The following is a 22,283-nucleotide window of genomic DNA, read 5'->3' as shown; positions in this document are numbered from 1 at the left end:
TCTGTGCTTTTAATCATCTTTCATTGTGCCTTTTCATTCCCTGTATTGAACTTTTTGGTTTTTCACCTTACCGTCTTCTCATTTACAAACATAGAAGTGTCCACAGAGGAACCTAAATGGTTTTGTTTGTTTGTTTGTTTTGGCCAGTATCCTTAATACTATTTAATAGGTGAAACCTCTGTGAATTTTGTCATTTGCAACAATATGAATGGACTTGGAGGGCATTATGCTGAGTAAAATAAGTCAGAGAGAGGAAAACAAATACTGTAAGTTACCACTTTTATGTGAAATCTAAAAAATAAGACAAACAAGTGAATATAACAAAAGAAACAGACTCACAGATACAGAGAACAAACTAGTGGTTAGCACTGGGCAGAGGGGAGTGGGGAAGGGCTTGATAGGGGTAGAGGATTAGGAGGTACAAACTATTATGTATAAAATAAATAAGCTACCAGGATACATTGCACAGCACAGGGGATATGGCCAATATTTTATAGTAACTATAAATGGAGTACAACCTTTAGAAATTGTGAATCACTTTATTGTGCACCTGAAGCTTATATAATATTGTACATAAACTATACCTCAATAAGAAATTTAAAAATCGGTGAAACCTGATCATTTGAAGCACAAGAGATGAAAATGAGAAAAGAAGGACTTTTTATAGGGAAGCAAGAACAAACTTATGGCCATTTTTAGTCCTGAGACTTCTGGGTGGGTGGGCAGGGGGAATGGATGTGGACGTTGAGGTGGAGAGGGAGCCGAGGGTTGTATCTGCATTTTTCAGCTAAGCATATTTGTGTTTTCTGGGTCTAGTCTAGGATGTTTTGATTCCAGGGAGGAGGAGGCTACAGATGAAGGAATTAAAGGACAGGACGGAATCCCTCCCACCCAGTCTTCTCACTGAAACAATAGCTGAGCTCGTGTTTGAGTCCCTAGTGCAGCAGGGTTGAGTTTCCAATGGCTTTTGTCACTCGGTTATGAGCATCTTCTGCTTTTCTTTCTTCTCCTCTTCCACCTCCCTTCCCCTCTCCTCAAAACATTTCTCCCTCCACCTGAGTCACTGAAACTGACAGGTTTCAGAAGCCAGTCTATGGTTGTGACCCAGGCAAGCCAGTTCCGAGAATCTGAAATAACCTGGCTTAGCTATTGTTCCATGGCCTATATACCTGATAGGAAACACTTGCTAAGAAAATACAGCCATTTAACCCTTCCTCACCCAAGATTTGCTTCCTGTGTTTTATAACGATGTTTTTAACTTGAGTGGGAAATGTTTTTGTTTTCATAAATGTTCATGAGGCCTCCGTAGATCAGCCCCTATGAAAAACATTTTAAAGAAATTCTAATAAAAATCAATAGGCACAGACATTTAGTTTCCCGCTTCCTCCTGGACTTGTACTGTCCCATGGTTCAGCCAAGCGTCATTGGAGTCTTCACGTTGTCCCAGTCTTGGGTCTTGAAATAGATGCCGCACGGTCACCCTAGAGGGCGCACTGTTTACATTTTCTGCAAGTACCAGGACGGCGCTCTCTCCCAGGCTCCATAAAAGGGGAGGAGGCGGATCAGTTTCCTTCTCTCATTGAGAAAGAGGATTGGAAGGCCGAGCGTATAAAGCCGCGAAGAGAGCGTGAAACAAAGCAGTCGGTTCGGAATTGGACTTGGGAGCGCCGTGTGGAGTCAGGCATAAAACTTGTTGGAGGGGAGTAACGCGCCTGCTCCTCTAGCTCTCCTCGTCTGCGCGGCGCTTCAGGGGTTCCCGTCAGCTTTGCGATTTATTTTTTATATCTGCTTTTTGTAGAGAGAGAAATATATATTTTTTTCCTCTTAAGAGAAAATTCCTTTTCCAAGAGAAAATAAGGCAAGATCAATGAAGGAGAGAAGAGCCAGCCAGAAATTATCCAGTAAATCTATCATGGATCCTAATCAGAACGTGAAATGCAAGATAGTAGTGGTGGGAGACAGTCAGTGTGGGAAAACCGCGCTGCTGCACGTCTTCGCCAAAGACTGCTTCCCCGAGGTGAGTGTGGCCGGCCCGGGCTGCGCGGAAAGGGGCGGCCCGCGGGAACCCCCGTCTCGAAGTGGGTTTCCCCTGGCTTTCCCCCTTCACCCGTTTTTCTTTTTCTCAGCCGTCCTTCTTACCCCTTACTACTTTCCCCCTGGTTACACTGCCTGGAAAGGGAAAGTGTGCTGGGAGCGTTCAGGGGTTGGGAAGCGCAGCACATTCTGCTGTTAGCTTCTGAAACTTGTTCGATCATGTGTGCAAGAACCTGGGGTTGGGGGATTTGGATCCTTCCGTCTTGGAGGGTCCGGGTGGGGCAAGGAGGGAGTCGGGTTTCGGAAAGGGTTCGGGTGTTTAGTGTGATATCTGGTGGGTGCGGAATTTTGGTTTTCGTTTTTTAATTGGGGAGTGAGGAGCCGATTTTCAGAGGGTGTTCTGCGGATGTCGTGCATTTTAAGATAACCTCTTTGCCCTCTTTCCTTCTTCTGTCCATCTTGTGCAGAATTATGTCCCTACGGTGTTTGAGAATTACACGGCCAGTTTTGAAATCGACACACAAAGAATAGAGTTGAGCCTGTGGGACACTTCGGGTAAGGGAGTCATCGGACCGCGTGGCGCTGGGGGCGGGTTTCCAGCCGCACAGGGGTGGGCGGCAGGCCTGGGGACCGCGCGCCTGGCACAATCTCAGCACCGGCCAGTGCGCCACCAGCCCTCTGCGGCCCTGGGTTAACTTTGCCTCTTACAAGCGAGTCTTGCTGTCCCTGCTGGTTGAAAATTTTATCCCTCTGGGTGGGGGTGGGGGACGACATTGGGTCAGGGGATGGCTGTGGGAAGAGAAGGGCTGTGTGCCCGAAGGGTGACCCCGTGGGGGAAAATTCTTGTAGCCGGGTGGCCGGGGAGCGGTTGGCCCGCAGTGCTGTGCCCGAGTCGCCTCGGGGCGGCCAAGGTGGCCAAATGTTGGGGAAATGCGTGCGCCGCCTTGGAACCAGCTGGCTCTCCTCGAGCGCCTCTCCAGGATCTAACCTGCAGTTTGTCGGGTAGGCGGGGACCGCGGCGGAGGTGGTGGGAGGTGGGAGAAAATCCCCGAAGCGACGCAGTTACGTGTGGATTCCGCGCTTAAGGGGAGAGTAACGTGAGCGCCGGCAGCCCCGGCAGCCCCGGTACTTGTGACGCCTACAGCCAGGAATGCGCTGGCGGCGCGGGCAGCACCGGGTGGCTGGTAGCGGGGTCTCCTCCGTGCTGCTGGCCGCCCCTGCCGTGACGGTGCCGACCTGCCGAGCCGACCTCCCCCACCCCAGCGACCACTCGGTGTCCCCCGGCCCACGCCATTCTTTCCACCCCTTGCATCACCCTCCCCCAGTCCACAAGCACTGTTCGCCTTTGACCTTCCCGTCCAGTTGAATTATTGGCACGGTGAATTATTTTCAAGGGTCTGGGGTTCAAGGCCGGGTTATCGCCTTCCCACACGCCCACCCACCTGCCTGGCGCACGGGTACCACGCGGAGGAGGAGGCTTCCCCGCGTGGCTGTTAGGGTTCGGGCTGGGTCAGTCGCAGTGAGGGCGGGAGCACCACCTGGATCTCGGGCTGGGACCCAAGAACCTACTGCCCTTGCCTGTGGTGTCCGGCGGCGAAGGAGTGCCGTTTCCAGGAAGGGTGTAGCCTCTGGAGGAGGAGGAGCCTGCGGGGATCCTGGGTGAAGGCCCCTGAGCTCAAGTGTGGGGGTTTAGGAGGGAGCTGGGCTGCTGCGGGTGAACCAAGGCAAATCCTGGGTGAAACTAGCGAGAAGTGCTCAAGTGCAGGCTCTGCTGTCAGGCGGAGAGGCCCCCGAGGTGAACCTGTGTTCAGCTGGGAGTGGCCTGGTGGAGGTGCTTCGGGGGCTGTTCGAGCTGTCCACAGCCCTTGGCTTTTACCTCCAGATCCCCCGGGGGACGCAGGGGATTAGCGAGCACAAGGAAGAGACTAAACTGACAGGGTCGCCAGAGGCAGTCCCTGCACAAAGGCAGTGAGAAGTCTCGCACGAGCGCCTCTCATGGTTGGTGCCAGATGCTAGGAGAGCTGCAGTAAGATGTGCGAGATTTTGTTTCTCCCTAGAGAGTCAGGCGCTCTTCCTGGAGCCTCGCCAAGGGTAGCAGAACCAGGACCTCACCGTGTTTTGTACTCAGGATTGCACACAGTCTCAACTCTAGGGCAGGTGGTGATAGACCGAATTCTAGTGTTTTCTTCTTTCAGTAGTTTCCATCATCAGAACTGTTTCACAGGCTAGTACTTAATGGGCTCTATTTCGCAGATGTATCATGGTATTTGTTATGCCTACTGGGCAGGACAGCTGGTATGGTACCAATAATTAACACTGGTACTCACCCTCCTCCCCCAGCCTCTTTGGACCTAATGCTTGATAAGAATTATTTAGACATGGCCTCTGTGAGTCTGATCCTGTCGTTGATACAAAGCTTTAGATCTTAGCCACAGGTTACCACGGATTTCAGTGTGCAGATCCCCTACCTCCTGAGTCTCATTCCATCATGGAAAAAAAGAGACTACAGAGCTACATAACGTGCAGAATCTCTCCCAGCTGTAGACATCTTGGCTTTAGATCACCAGACAGGCATGTCTTTTTGTTTCCCAGAGTGCTGGTTGGCTTAGCTCTTAGTCCCGGTGGATCTGGCATCCCCTGCTGCAGTTTTCACCACGTACAAAGCACGCCAGGTTCTGAATAAAGCCACTGCTTCCTGGTAGATTTAGGAAGGAGACTCATTTGGGTAGGGAGGGGCAGAGGTGGGCTTATAGGAATGTTGGATTATATACATCCTCTGTCTCTAATTTAAAGAGTCACAAGACCACCAACGGAGATTTTAGATTAGGTTCCCAAAGGGCTAAATTGACCCTTTTTTTTTTTTTTTTCCAGGAGAGAAAGGCACATGTTTTTCAAAGGCTAGAAACAAAATGTGGGCAGTTGGAGGCTATGCTTCACATGTTCAGATAAATATCACTTAAGATATTTTCAAGTATTTAATCCAAACTCTACAGTTTGTAGTCTGCACACATAGCATCATGCCTTGCACACAGTAGTCACCCAATAAAATCTGTTGAATGAACAAATGAATAATCGTATGTGTAGTTTCCAAGGAGATAAGATTCCCTGACGTTTATTACCACTGAATTACCTGTGCACAAAGAATGGCAACTTTATAAACATTGTGTTTCATCAAATTAAAGATAATCTCTTGAAATGAAGTCTGTAGTGAAATAATCGCTTGTATTGTTATGTAATGAAACGAAACCTATGCATATTTAACTAAAACATAAAAATTTGAAAAACCTGTGATTAAGAAAATAATCACACTGCATATTTATCCAGTAATGAAATCTTACTTCACATTTAGATTTAGACTTGTACATAATGGGGAAAAGGCACAAGGGAATTATTTAGAATCCCATTATGTTGTTTGTGAAGTGAAATGTTAATTAAACACAGTCATAAAACCTTGCTTGGATTCTAAGAATAGATTGTTCCCACCAAAAGTGGTTTGTCATTCATGAGTGAACTACATCTAGCAAGGTCCACTGCATCAGCAACTAGTCATTTTAAGTATCTTGAACATTTCTGCATTTCATCTAAAGCTTTTCATGGCAAATTTCTGAAGAGAATTATTTTTTGACAAATGTTTGACATTTTCTCTGCCGACTAAGACATTTGTTTAGTTCAGGTTGTGGAAATAATTGCATATGCCTGATGCCTCTTGATACATTTTTTCCCCAACTGCTATCAATTTAACTCTGGAGAAAAGATCCAAGCCAAGTGTCTGAAGTCCTAAATGTCAGATTTTTTTTTTCCCTTCTAGAACTTTGTGAAAGAGGAAAGGTGAGCCATGGAACTTGTCTTACACAGGGGGAGAGATGGCATCAGCTCTGCCCTTGGATGGCGTTCATGTCCTGTGTAGCCTCCTAGCAGACGTTTAGGAGACGGAAGCTGTTCTGCTCTTACCCATTTCTGCACTTGGACAGCTTCTCATAAGGGATCTCCTTTTCCCCCCAGGAGTCATACAGTTATGCATGGGGAGAACTCTGCCAGTTTGGATGTAGCAAAGAACATCAAGTAGAAGTAGGCTATGTGGGCCTCTGCACCGAAAGAAAAGAAGTATGGTCCTGCCCCTAAGAGTCACATAGTCAGGTAGGGCAGAGAGTGAGAAGGAGGAAACTCTCCCCACAGAAGTGTAGCTCATATTCAACCTATGATGAGCCAGTTTTGTCAGATTCTTGAACCCACGTGCCCTCTTCACCTGGTTGCCGTGGAGTTCCCTTGTCAGGCCCCCCAAGCGCAGATAGATGCTCTAGATCCCCCTCAGGTAGGAAACACCACCTGCCACCCCCAAGGCACTCACCAATTAAAGCAAACACAAATGGCACTTTGCCGGTTGATTTCTTATGGAAAGTTATTCCAGTCCCCCTAAAAGGGAACAAAAACTTCTTAGAAATAATAGCACTGTGAATCCTCAAAAGGGAGGGATTTTTAAAGGTACTTCATGATTTCTTGATTTTTGATGAGAAATATTCCCTTTTCATTGATGAGATGAGCCATTTGATTGCAGAAATGCTCCTAATGATTTCACATTCACTCAGTGAGTTTCTACAAAACAATGGGTAACAGTTTAAACATTTTGAAGTGGAAAATGAGACCAAAGGAGACTTGTGCTTCAGAATATGCCACGTTTGCCAGGCATCCAGACAATCTGTAGCATGAAGCCGGTACCTCCTAATAATAGAAACGTCGTCATTGAGGGATCACCGTATCTTTTCCTAAGTGATTTGATTGCATTGTAATTTCAGCACATATGATTTAGGGAGTAATAATTATTCATTTCAGCTCTTAACCAGGGCAGGTTAATGCACATTTTATTTAAGGCATATTATTAGTTTTAAAATACTTAATTCAGCTGCTAATATTCCCCCACAATAACTCTGCTATTGGCTTCTAAACACTCTTTGGAATCCTGTCTTCACACTAGGTTCTTTTAAGTTATGAGCGCTAAAGTTAGCACTTCCTATACTAGTTTTTAGCATTATTAACAGAGAATGTAGTCGGTTTTTTGTTTTTTTTTTTAATTTTATACTTCAAGGGAAAGGGAAGAGAGAAGAATCTTCATTACTCACAGCCTGACTTTGAGGACAGTCTCCTCTACAACCGTAAATCTGTCCATATCGTTATATTTGTAGGTTATATATCAGGTGTGAAGAATAGTCTCAGTGACAAGCACTCTTGAAATATTAACAGGGATGGAAATGTTTCAGCAGTGTTGGAGATTAGTGTATAATTAATCCAGAAAAGCAGCATCAAAAGAGACCACTGATCCCTTTTTAGTGATTTAAGATGTAAATTAATACATCAAGGCAAGACACAGAAATGATTGAGACCTTTTTTAGGGCATTCTGTGTGCATGAGCTCTGCTAAATGCTGTGGGAGCAGAGACGGGGTGGTTCAAAGTCTGGCTAGGACAGCTCCTGCCCTCGAGGTACTCACAGTCTAGTGCTTGTTTATAGGAGGGTGAGCCTGGAAGTTCTAAAGCTGGACTCACTTAGCAGCAAGAAGATCCAAAGAATTGTTGAAGGGTGCAGGGCCAGCCCAAGCCGCCTGACTTGAAACTCACTGAAGCCCACCACAACTTCTTCCTCATCTCTAGAAGCTGACACAGTTCTTAAGAACTCTTTACTATTCCCCTCTCGCCGCACTCGAAAACATCTTACGTTGAAGGGCTATCAGGGAAAATGAGATTTTGAAAGTTGAAGAATTCTGACTTTAACCTGGTTAGAGAAAGGGAGAGGGCAAGAATTTACAAAGAAACCAGAGAAATGTGGATGCTTGTGATGGGGGTCCATCAAGGGCCAAATTGCACAAAACCAGTTAGATCACAAGGCAGTAATAAGCCCTAGGGCTTAGAGTTTCGAAGTCAGTTTCAACTGAGTTTTCACTCTGAAACTCTGAGAGAGGTGGGTTAAGGCAAAACAACTCTGAGTTTGGATGGTGATTTGCAGTAAGAAATACATAAACTTAGATTTGGAGAATCATCCACTCTATGATGATTTTCATTTAAACCTATAGATCAAAAGGGAAAAAAAAGGATATAAATTATCTTCCTTTCTATATCTGTATCTAGATCTCTCTTACTCTCTCTCTTTTTAATTCAAACCCCATTTGGTCCTGCGTTTTTTTCCAATCTGCTTTTCTGCTAAGTTGAACATTTCAGTGAGGCATCCAGATTGGTCATTCTGATGCCACCTGAGCTAACCAGATGTTTCCTCATTCATCCAGTTCTTTTGCATGTAGATATGACACCAAGGACCAATAGTGTCTCCAGTTCGCTCCTGGTGCCTGGTGGGCTGTGCCAAATGAATTAGTTGTGTCTCTGCCATTTTCTGATGTTCTTGAAATGTCCTCTCAGTTACTGTATATTGGCAACTTTGATCAGAGGACCTCCTTGACAAAACAGAAGTTCACTGACACAGATAAGAGCTAACACAGAAGTCTGACCAGGTGTTGTGCACACTGGTTTTGAAAAATGAGCCTGATGACATAGTGTGTGGCAAGGCAGAGCCACTCACGGGACTCTGCTCCTAGGAATCTGACTCTTAAGTATCATATAAAACACAAACTCTTCAGTCTTATTATTAAATACTAGTGTAATTTTTAGCATTTATACATATCTCCTCTTAGCCCTAAAGTTCTGGGACTTACTAATTCCACTTTAAGTAACTTATTTTGATTCTTCTATTTTTTAGTCAGTAAGATTGGGAGTTTAACCCTGAAGTTTTATTTAAAGCTCAAAAATAGCGATCTTCTTTCTACCTCTTTGACTTTCTAGACTGCTGTGTATCTGCATTGCTCCCAGAAATTGAAAATATTGATTCTGTTCTTACAGCAACACAGAAGAGCCCCCAAATTTTCATAAAATCTGTTAATAATTTCTGTTTATCTGAACCTATAGAGGAAACAAATATAATATCCTTCCTGGGAATACTTGTTGCGCATTTGAGGGCCTGGTACTTGCGCTGACGATGTGGGAAAAGAGTTCAGTAGAGTCTTACACTGAGCTAGAGGCAAAAGTTCTGCCTGGACTTGATTCACATTCTTGAGATGATCGCTGATTTGGTACTTTCGCTCCAAGTAGACATGGCATGAGGAAATGGAATATCGTAATAATGGGGCAGGTCATACGCTCTCACATGTAAGCCGCTGTTTGGTCCAGATGGTCTCTGGGTGGTCACTAAAAGTTCCAAAAGTTAATGTATTTTCTCTGCCAAAAATAAGCAGTATTCCTGATTTTTGTGTCCTAGGTGGAAATTTCTTATGGGGGGAAGAGAACTTTTTCAATGTAAAGTTCAAGTAAGAGGAGTTACACTTACGAAATATTCAGCTAGAAGAGCTTCCAGTTCTCAGGCTCTGTAAAGCCTGAGAGTGTTTGAACTGGTTTTCCAGAAGCTTCCATAAAGCCTCCCTTTTGGGCATGAATCTTCTGACATGTACGTTTAATTATGGACATATATGGTGTGTTCTATCTTTGTGAAAAGATGACTTATGCAGGCAGGTATGTGTCTGCAGAAGTGGTTTCTGGGTGAGGCACTTTGTGACTCTTCTTGGGCTGGAAAGACTGCTCTCACCCAGAATTAATGATCTTGAAGAGATGGGTACACCTGCAGTTTCGGAAGCCTTTTAGAACTTTGCTGATGTTTGCCAAACTTGAGGAACTCAGAGAACCTCAAACATGTGCTATTCCAGTCTACACCCAAGCGAAGCTTGGTTATTGTGGGGTTTGGGGCATACATTTTGCTTGTGTGGTATAGTTGTTTCTTTACAGCATGGAATTTCTTGAAATTTTCCCTTTGATAGTCTGATCGTTGATGAGAAAAGGGCCTTGGAATGGTGCAGGGTGCTTACAGTTTCATACAGTATAAGGAAGTGCTGCATCTGAGAATTTCCATGTACATGAAGCCTGTTCCACGTGGTGAGAAAGAGGTGAACTTGACAAGCAAAACTCAGTACTTAGACTAACTGAATTTACCTCTAGAACATTCTTGGGGACTAGAGTATATACTGTATGGATGTCAGTACCTTCTGTGTACCACAGGTTAAGTTCAGTACTTTCCTACATAATAAAAAATTATCCAGTGTTTTTTCTTGCCTTTGCCTTCTGTTTAGTTCTGCAGTTAGTTACCCTGGAAGCATCTCACATGCATCTTTAAAAAAAAAAAATCTGCAGAAGTTAACTTTTCACTGTTTGGCTTAACAGAATGCTTTAAGGCTTTTCCGGAGGGGTGGAGGGGTTGGGGCATGTGTTGTTCCTGCTCCTTGGTTTGCTGTCTGCCTCTTCCTTTGGTGTCACTCCTGCCTGCCCCCATATTGCTTCTCACTTCACTTCACGGGGCATTCCTGGAATTCCTTCATTTTTTCCTGGCTGGGAGTTATCCCATGCATGCCTGCAATTACACCATGCACTCTGCAGCTTTGCTTTTTCTGTCTTGCTTTGTGCAGTAGCTTGGGCTTTACAGGAAAGAATTCCAAGTGCTTAAACACAGAGTAAACACTTGCAAGTTAAAAGGGATTTTCTTTTTCCCTTAAGGTCTTGCTTAGCGGATGAATTGTCACATCCTTCCTGATAGGACAGTCCTGTTAGAATTCTGTATCAGTTTTTTTTTTTTTTTTAACTATGAAAAAATACGGACCATGAATTTTTCTATTCAAAAAAAGTTTTAACCTTGCACTATCAAAAAATAAAACGAATACGTGGTCTTGTTATTTTTAACGAGAAATTACTCTTGTGGTTAGTGGTTAGACAAATTATGCTTATAACTAATAAATGTGGAGATCAGTTTTATTATACCTTTGGACACTCTTGTTGATCTACAGGCCCTGTTCATTAGCAAAAGTAATAGGACAGATCAAAGCTTCATTCCTAATTAGATCTTGTTAAAGTGCTTAAAAATTACCTCGTTACCTCAACAAGCAAGGTGGTTTATTCCTCATGAACCTTTAAGTATATATATATATATATTTTTTACATATGTATTTTCATTCAAAATATTAAACGAAATAAAAGCAAAAGCAGAAGAAACAGATCTTCATAAGAATTTGGTTTTAAGCTGCAAACTCTGTTTCATTTTAAAGTCAGGCCAGTGTCTGCATTTTGCAGCTATTTGGGTATAACCTGTAAGCACAGAAGGCAGCTCGCTTGATCCAGTAAGCAGGAGTCTCCAGCAGTGACAGAGTGTGGAAGACAAAGCCACATCCCCTTTGTGGCCATAAAATGGGTGGGGGAGGGAAACCCAGGACACAAAGGGAGGGAGGGGTATTCTCAGCAGCCACGTGGTGCCTTAAACGTTAAAACCATTCCTCTGGATTTTCCTGGTAGTTCCAGTTTTAATTACTGTATTTTTAGCACCTTTGTAATTCACCAACTGTCTTCCCTTAATTTTATATTTGGAAAAGATGATTTTCACTGTTGTGTAGAGTATTTGAGAGAGATGAGTGGTGAGTGCTTACTGTCATGGAGTCACAGGTTCTGTCCTGAAGGACCAGGGCTCTTGGAGGTGCCTGTCCTCCAAAGTTCAGATATCTGATGGAGACCGGGAAGGATCCACAGCTAGGCAGTTTTCTTCCCTATGGGAGTGATGTCCAAGAAAGGAAATCGCTGAAGCCTAGTTAGGCTCCTGACGATCTGAATTGTTGCAATGCTCTCACTTTATGGATTTGGGGTCAGGTCGTCTGCTGCTCACTTGGAAGAGCAGGGGAAATCCTCGTGTGGTGTCTGGTATTTGGATTTCCACTCTATGATCTGGAGCTTTTCTGACTCCACACCTGGAGAGATTCCCCAGTGTTTATGACAGGCTGTGTCCAAGTTAGACTTTGGACACGGAGACAGAAACTGCAATTGGGCAAGTCTGAACTTCACAGAACAAATATGGAAATGCCTGTGTATCCGTGTGCAGTGATAAGCTGCCTCATTTCTGATACCTCTCAACGATGTCAAAATTAATGAACAATTTGGAAATTTTTTCTTAACCTCAGATTTTTTTTTTTTTTTTTTTGGAGTGGCTTGAAAAGGCAGCAGCCTCAGCATGTCATTTTCAGAGACAACCTTATTCTGAGAGGCCTTACTGTTTAAAATGACTTGATTTTTTTTTTTTAAACTTTAAACGCTTTAAGCTTTTGGAAAAAATCTTTCTACTGGCAGTCTCTGCTCTGTCAGGGTCCTGAGTGCACACGAGGGCAGGGGCCGCGTAGCCCAGATTCTGGCTTAGTTTGTCACTCACACTTAGCTTCCTGATGCCTAGAATGTTTCCTTCTTCCTTGCCCGGTAGACACACTTGGCTTGAAGCTGTCACTCTCCACCCCTAAAGCAGCTGGTGAAAAGGCCACACGATTCCTGGGGTTGCTTCGTGAATGCCAGGGACCCACATGTGCTGGGACTGGAGGGTAATGCTCCCTAACTACATACAGTAACTTCTACATATCAAGAGCAGCCTCCTGAAAATTTTTGTTTTGATAAAAATGTAGATCATTTGAAAAGCATCTCTCTTTCCCTGACTTTGACTTTTGAGGTTTTGATTTATGAGGGGACAACGTGTCTTTTTTTTTTTTTTTTTTTTTTTTTGCTAGAAGTGGAAAGTGATGTCAAAATGAAATTGGGTTTCAAAAAGACTGGTGGTTTAGATTTTCTTTCTCTACTATGGAGTCAAATATACATATATCTCTTCCTAGTAAAATGACTTTCATGTTGTGCTTGTGACGTGTCAGCCTACTGAAAATGTGTTTTCAAAAAATACATGGCATTGGCACGCTGCATTTAATCTTATAGTCCCATCATTTTATATAATTGGCCTCATACAGTCGCCCATCCTTTGGGATTATTACAAGAATAGAAGAAATTTCCTGAGCGACTGTAGGGGGTTCTGTGGTTAAATTAATTGGCTGGTAACATGAACCTTTAGGGAACCCTGGACTTAACATGGGCTAAGATCCTTGGATCCTGCCTTGATGTCGCTCCCGGAGATGGAACCGTGTAGAAAAGTGACACGATCCAATATCCTCGATTGTAACAGGAAGAGAGTCTGTATAGGGTTTGGGATAAGTTTAAGTAAGCAAGCTCAAAGGTCAGGGGCTTCTTTGTCCAGACTTGTAACCTGGAGATGGGGCGGTGCTGGGACGGCTCACGATGGCTCTCTTGGCATAGCTGTACCGACCGTTTCCCTGCCTCCCCCGTCCCCCATCCTACTACAGAGCCATCTTGAATGTGCGCTGTTTCCCAAGAAGTAGGTCCAGTTAACGGTGCCTGCTGCCACTCGGCTTTTAGTAGCAATAGCACAGCCGTGAGCCTGGTTAGGGTTTCTCAGTCCCTTCCTCAGTGCCGGGCACTGCCCAGGTTTGTTGGAGCCCAAGTAGGTACTGTTGTCATCTTCATTTCATGAGTGAAGGATCAGAGGCGCAGAGGCCTGGAGCTGCCTGCCCGACGCCCCCTGTAGTGGTGGAGGTGGATTTGAACTCCAGGCCGTTTGGTTCCTGATGCTTCTGCCCTTCACCCAGGTACCTTCGGGACCTGCTCTTCCCACTGTGCAGGTCTCAGCTTCAGATCCTAGCGCCTCCCCCTGAACTGAAGTCAGATACACGTGAGGCTTCGTTGCCTTTCATAGACATGAATAGAGTGCTACCACTCAGCTTTCGTTTGCTTTCTTTTATAAGAATTAGAGGAGCCAGGAGCCACGTGACAGTCAGGGAATTTAACTCAAACAGGCAGAGTTCGTACGTGACAGACAGAGGGGATTTTCATCCGAAAACTTGTGCGTCTTTGTTTCTTCTCAGGTTCTCCTTACTATGACAACGTCCGGCCCCTCTCCTACCCAGACTCGGATGCCGTGCTGATTTGCTTTGACATCAGTAGACCAGAGACTCTGGACAGTGTCCTAAAAAAGGCAAGTGCTGGGGAGTGAGGGCCCGGTTCAGTACTGATCCAGACACGGAGTGGAGGACACCTGCGCTTGGCCGGGAGCGCAGACACGCTGGTTAATACCCTGCTGTTTTAAAACACTGAAAAGGGCACTCTCACACCATAACGGGGTTTCCACTCGTAGGGGTCACAAGTTTTGATGATAAACCTGCTTAACGTTTTATTTCCTCTTAAGAAACAAAATACCCTTTCAGAGCCTTTGTGTTTATCCTTTGGGTGGAAACGGTGAAACTAAAAAATAATGATTTTTGATGACGTTAAGTGTGTCTTCCTTTTTTCCTTGCCTTATAGATTGTGCTTTACTTAACAGGGTTACATTTGACCTCAATTCAGGAATTGAAATAAATGCAATAGCTGTTTTAGTAAGAAGCTGTGTTTCAGTGATGTTGTTTGTTAGAAACAGAATGACTGGAGGAGGAATAGGAGTGTGTTTCTAGACAGTAGACCAGGTGAATTGTGATCAGGTGCATGTGAGATACTAATAAACACAGTAGTTGTACACATGTCAGGGATGATAGCACATGGCTGGTGTCTGGAGACAGGTAACTGAGGTGTTCTGGAGGTGGGGAAGGGACCTGAGGAAGCGCTGGATGGAACCCAGGGGAGGTCAGGTGAGAGGGCCCTGGCGCAGGTGGGTCACAGGCCCTGGAGAGGCCAGTGGAGGGAGGCACATCCCTTGGCTTCCGCCAGCCTAGGACTAAGCCCCCACTAGTCAGAGATGGCGTATGCCAGTCCAAGGACCAGCGTGTATTGGCCACTAGCTGTCCCCTCAGTCCTCGCCCGAGTGCCATGGGGCTTCCAAATCAGACCTTCTGTAGAGCGCCCCGTGTTCTCCATAGGCTGAGGCTTAGACAGAGGATGTGCTTGAGGGTAAGGCAGTGTCCTTGTATTTTGTGTGTTTTTATTAGTTTATTTTCCCAAGCATATTTGACTGCCGGTCTTGTGTGTCATTACAAAATTAGGATAGAAAGTGAATCATCCCCCGGTCTCTTTAGTAAACACGACAAACACAGTTAGTTCAATGAAATATGAATTTCTTAGAAGATTAAAGGCTCTTTTTAGCTTTTTAGCTCCTTTCAATTTTGAGTAATGATTGTATCTCACACAAATAATGTGACTGTTTGTCAGATTCTGGCAAGAATACACCTTTTCTGCCTTCAGTGCTTGTGAACAATTGCTAGACATGCAGTGGGGAGGCCAGAGTCATCACACAGCTGAAGAACCACATAGCAACTTGTCTTGTGCTTGTCTTTGGATAAAAGAGATTGCTTATTTACAGGAGTTCTTCCTTGATGTCGTATAGGATTATGCATAATTTATGGTGAAGAGCTTTGCTCCTGTTTTATTTTGCTTTTGTCTTCTAAGACCAAATGACTAGTGACTTTGGCCTTAGAGACATTAATGAGTGTGTTTTACATGCATATGAAGTTTAAGTCTCGTGATGACCCCTGCTGTGCTTAGTCTTGATTAATTGACTCCTTTAAGTCCTTGAATATCAAAGAGGTGAGAGTGACTTCGAGCTGGAGAGATCTTACTTACTCTCTTTTTTGATTCACCTTCCAGTTCTTTCTCCAGTACCATCCAGCACATGGTAGATGCCTCTAAATAAGGCTGGGAGAAAGGAAGGAAAGACAGAAGGAGGGAAGGGAAAGAGGGAGGGAGGGAGGAGTTGGTAGATAAAAGAGGCTCTTGTGGAAAGTATGTATTACTCCCTTCAGTCCCCTGGGGTACTTTGGACTAGAGTTCATCGCCCACAGTGTACTTCTAGGTCTGGAGATGTCTCCTAGAGGTCTTTTAAATTACTCCTGCGGGATATCCCTTTTATCTAGCATTATACACATGACGTCATCACTCCTCTTGTGAATTCCTTTTTGGAAGACACAGCCATCTTCATCATCTATTTGGGAGAGCACTTCATACATACGTGTGAATGTGGGCGGTATTTGTGAATGAGCACAGATTCCCAACCTCAGTCCCTCTGCTCTCTCCTCCGCAAGAGCCTGAGCTGTCCTGTGGACACTTTGAACTCCTGACTCCTGTCCTGATGGTCATCTCAGGCTTGAGGAAGTCAAATCACAAAAAATCATCCATTTGCTTTTGTAGGGGAAGTTCCCTGCCAGGCATTTCCGGAAGTTCTGAGAATTTTGTTGGGTCATGGAACAGCTAGGCAAAGTAGACTAAATTGGGAACTTGTGTAACTTAAAACTAACTCAAGGGCATATGAACCACAGGACCAGATGCCTCCTTGATAACCCGAAATGGACCTTTGTTGATTCATCCACTCCAATGGAAGCTCCTTAAAGGCAGGCCATTCTGTCTGACTAGCTCTATCTCTAGTGTCTGCTCAGTCTTTTTTGATGGGATCAGCGAAGGCATACCTGTGCTTGTGTTGACCCTGCCTTATTCCCAGCCTTCCATGCTGGGAAGTACCAGCTCAACATATCTGAGGGTGTAGTCACTTGTTTGAATATGTAATTATTCTTAAGGCACTTTTGTCTTTCAGAGATACCCCAGTAATTAAGAAATCGCCTTAGCTACCTTCTGACAACACCCAACAAGTCTCTAAAAGTAGGGTTACGGAGATGGTGAGTCACAGAGAGGGAGCGTAGACAATAATACAGTTTGCTAGTGGATCCACTTTAAAAAGTAGTAAAATTTGATACCTACTTAGAAGATAAACACAGGTTTGCTTCTTCATCTAAAGTGACACTTTGATTTAAATGTCCTTTTTCAGTCCCGTTTCCAGTGCCTGCCAGTGGAGAAATTGTTGCCCATCGTCTGGGTGCCAGCACTTGGTTAATCTCTCATCTTTTCTCCCTCACAGTGGAAAGGTGAAATCCAGGAGTTTTGTCCCAACACCAAAATGCTCTTGGTCGGGTGCAAATCTGATCTTCGGACAGATGTCAGTACTTTGGTAGAGCTCTCAAACCACCGGCAGACGCCGGTGTCCTATGACCAGGTATGTACATAGTCAGTGCACGCATGTGGATTTTAAAGACTGACAGAAATGAAACACCACTCATAATAAATAAAATAAAAATTAGCTGCTTTTCTAAAGTCTTACCCAGTGGTTAACCCCAGGTGCGAGCCCCTTTCCCAAGATGTAGGGTGAATGCCATGTGTCCAGAGCGTGACCGACTGTCAACACAGATGAAAGGGCTGGCGTTTTTGTGCCCCTGTGTTCACAGCAAGCATCCAAGCCCCTGCCTGGTGACCCACTGCTCAGGTTAATGTCAGAACTACCGGGTGAGCACCAAAGTGATCTAGGACGAGATTTGGCTGCAATTATGATGATACTTTGATTCTGGACTGTCTCAAAAAGCTTTCCAATATTTACTTAGCAGTTGACTGTGTAAGGATTTGTATGTGAGACCAGTTTGGAAAAAAAATCTTTTAGGGTGGAAGGTATAGCTCAGTGGTAGAGCGCATGCTTAGCATTCACGAGGTCCTGGGTTCAATCCTCAGTACCTCTACTAACAAACAAAAAATTAAAAATCTTTTAAAATGTGAAACGCTCTGTCATTCAGTGGGGGAATCATGTGATACTTGATGACTTGAGCACACGAACAGTGGCTCATATTCAACTCTTGGTAATATCTTTGCAAGTCTCACTGGGTTTAAAGTTAAATAGATTTAGGAGAGAATGTGGTCAAAATCAGTAATACTCTTAAAGAGAGTTAATCTTATTTTACACTCAGCAGCGCAATAAAATACTAACAAAGGCCGCTGTCAGTCAAGTAGAGCACTCCGTAAAACTGTCTTTTAGAGAATCATCATTTCTATAGGCATTTCCCCCAAGTATTTAGAAAGGAGAATTAGTTTCAGAAGTTTCATTCTCTTAAAAGTTACAACCAGATTCTAAACAAAGTTTCGTGTTGAAATAGCTAGAATTTTATTTAATATTCATCATTTTAAATACTGTGGTCTTCTTTGTCCTGCATTTCCAATTAACACAAATCTGATTATTTAAGTAAGTCTTTTTGATGCACATGTGCTTATTATTTATTGTGCACACTGGTTGTCTGGTCCACATTTAGCAATGACATGTTTTATGTTTCCTAAGTTATAGATGTTATAACAGTATTATTCCTTTCTTTAATTTATTTTGGCCCTAAGACATAATCATATGTTTCAGAACAGAGTCTAAATTCTCTTGCCCCTATTTTTTGTACAGCCTGTTAACTAATCTTGAGTGCCAGTTACACTCGAAAAGAAATTGAGTGTCCCATGTGGTGCTGGAACAAGTTCCAGGGACCAGATCATATTTCATTCATGATCTTCAGGTTTCTTACTTTGCCAATAGTAAGAGTCTCTGGGTAATTCTCTACTTAGTTGTGACCTGGAAGACCCGAGTATCTAGTTACCCTCCGTTACGGTCAGCAGTAAAGATGAATCACCTCCTTAGAGCCTCCTACTTGCTGGAATCACCTTATCCTATTTGATGATCCGGGCCCTCGTTTATCAATGACCCAGTGACATTAGATCCGCCTTTAGCACCGCCGGGAAGTCAAGCAGTGTCTACTGAGGGATGAAAATTGAACATCTTAGAACTGAGTCTTGACTGCAAATATTTATGAAGTAATAAACAAGGCAGTTCAAATTTTAAAATGGGTCTTTTTGCGTCGATACTGGGAAAAGTCAGTTAATGTGTTAGAAACAGTTTGCAATGCATTATTATTTTGTGGTGTTCCAAGAGACTTCAGAACTTTTCCCCAAAGCTTATTGCTGATCCCAGTCCCTTCTTTTTGCTTCTCAGGGGGCAAATATGGCCAAACAGATCGGAGCAGCGACTTATATCGAATGCTCAGCTTTACAGTCAGAAAATAGCGTCAGAGACATTTTTCACGTTGCCACCTTGGCATGTGTAAACAAGACAAATAAAAACGTTAAGCGGAACAAATCGCAGAGGGCGACAAAGCGGATTTCACACATGCCCAGCAGACCAGAACTCTCGGCAGTTGCTACAGACTTACGGAAGGACAAAGCCAAGAGTTGCACTGTGATGTGACTCTCTGCTTATCTTTAGTGAGGACAAGGAAATCTAGTATAAAAAACACCAACAGCAAAACAAAAGGGTGAAGTCTGAACAAAGTGCACAGCAAAGTCACGTCTTCTGGAGGCTTAGGAGGCATTTGGGAGGATGCTCATCTTTTTGGAATCCTGTCCTTAGGTTCGGCGTGTAGATCAAGCAGTGGGAAGTGAAGAGTTTTGAAGTGTGACTTGAAAAATATGCCAAAAGAGAGAGATTCATTTGGGCTAGAGGTTGAGGAGGAGGAAAGCGAGTACCTCCAAGAAGAAAAATCAAGCTCTGAATGGTGCTTGAATTTTTGTTTTCTTTATTCCAATCTATTCGTGGATCTCTACTTTGATTTAATTTTTACGTGTTTTAATCTCCTTTACAAAAAAGTATATATTAATACACCGTCCTCAGTGGGGAACTGGCACTGTGACCTTAGCGTTTAGTTTTCTAGAGGATGTGATCTAATTTCCTCCTATCTCATCATTAAAATGGAAATTGTATCAGGACCCATGGGATATCCAGAGGAAAAGTTGGTGAGGCGTTGAAATCTTGCCGTCCTGAAGATAGCTGAGCAAGATGGTTCTCAAGAAAGGCTTTTGCAGTCTTGCAAGATATGCAGACCAGCACTACAGAGATCGAATAGGTCAACTAGAATAAAAAAGTGTCCGTTTTTATTCAGTCTGATGGTTCTGTTCATCCTTGTGATTGTCATTAAAAAGTGGTAAATTGCTCAATGTGATATTTTTGTGTGCTGTTTAGAAAAGAGGGTGTGTGATTTTTTTGCCATCGGTGATAAAAATGCAAAGTCAGATAAAAGGTGTCTTGGTTTGACTTCATAGTGATCCAAGAGGGAAAAATGTAGGTACTGTTTTCACCTGGAGAGAGAACGGATGAAGGAATAGTTGCAGAAAGCACAGTTTATGAGTTAAGCTGTCTGGAATTAAGTTACCAAAAATACAAAGCAGGAGGCCTATTTGGGGATGAAGCTCCGAAGTTGACAGCATCTGATGATCGGTTGGTTTATTTCACTTTCTTTCAATGAACGTGGTAAGAGAAGGACCCTCTTACCCAGGCTCTCCAGAATCCTTAGAGGAAGGTGTTAGCCCTGACTCTACACTAGGGCATTGCTGGAGAGTGCTAACCTCACTTAACCAGATTCCGCCAAGACCCATGTTCAATACTTGATCGCTGTTGTTACATAGCATAGTCAGCATTAAAAGAGTTTACAGATATTTTTTGACCAGTTACTTTTAGAGCTTCTTTCAGAGAAGGAACCAGATCTGACCTTTTTATTGTTGGCGCTTGTTGAAAACAAGCTTTCTTTCCAATGATAAAGCTTCATTTTTGAAGTGTTGAAGCTGTGCTCCCATTCAGTTGTGGCAGGAGAGGAGATTAAGGTAATTACAATGCTCAGTTCTGTGTCTTACAAGCACTTTGTTTTGTCTCTGCAAGAAAATACCATTCCGGTCATTTCCCACGAAATACAGACGTTTTACTGACATAATACGCTTTGATTGATGCAGCATTATGCTTTGGGCAGTATTACGAACTAGCTGGCAAGTGCTTTCTGTATTTAAATATTGTAAAAAGAAAATAAGTTATAACTGTTATAAAGCAGAACTTTTGTTGCAGTTTTTAAAATGTTGAAGTCACTTTGTATGTTTGTTTGGTCAATGTTTCTGCAGTATTTATTAAAACATGCTTTTTTTCCCCTTCAAATAAAAAAGTAACCACGTCTTTGTCTAAATGTGAGCTGCTTTTTATTACCTACTTCCTGATTTAGCTGTTTAGTGTTGTTCTTTCACAGAGATGATTATAGAATTTGGCCAAACATTTCCTGAATGAGTAGACTTTGGAATTTTCTGATTCTTGGCAGTAATCGTAGTTTCCTGGGGGAAGACAAATCCACAAATGTAAAAGATTTTCATGATGATTTCAGATCCGAAGAAGGAAATGGATCGTAATTAGACTAAGTGTGACTTGATCAGAAGCAACAAGAGCCACAACATTGCCGAGGGTTAATTGTAGAAAATGTGGAAATTTCGCTCAGCACTTAAGCAGTAAAACACCCTGATGCAGTCTCAGGTCAGGGGGTTAATTCTGGTGATGAGCCTCGTGTGCCTTCCAGCTCCGAGCTCCCACCTCAGTTCCTAACCCAGCCACTCACCTTGCAGTCTTATCACAGAGACCAGTTATAAGGATGACCCTAGACCTTAGTTGTTGCAATAATTAAGGGAAAGCAACAACAAAAAGGAAGACAAAAATGGGCTTGTTTATGGTAACAGCATCTCCAAGTAAAACAGGACAACATGCTACAGGCTTCCCCAGTGACCTAAAAGATAAAAAGAAAGCAAGGACTAGCTTAGGACCAAGACGGGCCTGGGTCCCCATAAAACCAGTCTTTAGCTGAGACTCATACACGTAAGTTTTACATAAATGTCCAAAGATAGTCCATGTGGGACATTAGAACTCAGCTATTTCTTCACAGCTGAGTCACTTCATATAAAAACTGCATCCTTGAGGGGGGGATGGTAATACCTCAGTGGTAGATAGAGCACATGCTTGGCATGCACCAGGTCCTGGGTTCAATCCCCAGTACATCCATTAAAAAAAACAAAAAAACCCTACATCCTTGTGCCTTTTTTAAAAATGGCTTTAGTAATCTGAGGTCTAGTTACTTGCTTGTGAATAATTCTCAGAAGCACAAAGCAGAGGGAAAACCAAGCATCTAGCAAGACTAAACAAACTGAAGAGCATTGACATTACCAGATAGCCTTATAAAAAATTTTTAGAAATCCAGAATTACCAAAAATCTTTGTAACTCATTCTTGTCAGCATGCAGTCAAGGAAATAAAAGTACTTTCCTAATCCTTGATGTTGAGTAACTTCTAGGCGTAACATCTAAATCAGGCTTGCAAGAAACTCGTTTCTCAACAATGACTGACACAGGGAGAAAAAAAAAAAAGCAACAGCTGAGGTTCTGCTGACCTCGGCAGTATTTTATAGGTTGTACAGTAATGTTCCCTCCGGTGAATTGTTCTTTTTCAGTGGCTTCAATTTGTGAAGCTAAAAGGAAAAAAGTTTGTTTTCAGCCCGAGGCGTGTCTGCCTTCCTTTTCTCCTCTGACTTTTTGCTTCAGCAAACATTTATTGTAAGTGCTCTGTGAACATTCCTTTCTATTGATTAATGATCATGATGAATGCCTCTTTAAATACTAAAAGGTGATTTTCAAACTCTAAGACTTTAATTGTGTCTCACTTCTATTAATCT

At 43.4% G+C, this 22,283-nt stretch overlaps 1 protein-coding gene across 1 annotated transcript; it reads left to right on the top strand.

Moving 5' to 3' along the window:
- The first annotated feature begins 1,593 nt into the window (after positions 1–1,593).
- On the top strand, positions 1,594–20,756 carry RND3 (Rho family GTPase 3). The gene is made up of 5 exons (XM_010986702.3): positions 1,594–2,017; positions 2,502–2,589; positions 13,849–13,958; positions 16,818–16,952; positions 18,750–20,756. Exons 1-5 carry the CDS (start codon positions 1,868–1,870, stop codon positions 18,999–19,001), a joined length of 735 nt encoding a protein of 244 aa, XP_010985004.1. The 5' UTR covers positions 1,594–1,867; the 3' UTR covers positions 19,002–20,756.
- The last annotated feature ends 1,527 nt before the right edge of the window (positions 20,757–22,283 follow it).

Source organism: Camelus dromedarius, chromosome 4, assembly GCF_036321535.1.
Source record: "Camelus dromedarius isolate mCamDro1 chromosome 4, mCamDro1.pat, whole genome shotgun sequence".
NCBI lineage: Eukaryota > Metazoa > Chordata > Mammalia > Artiodactyla > Camelidae > Camelus > Camelus dromedarius.
The sequence above is the reverse complement of the archived record's forward strand: the minus strand, read 5'-3'. Positions and strand labels throughout refer to the sequence as shown.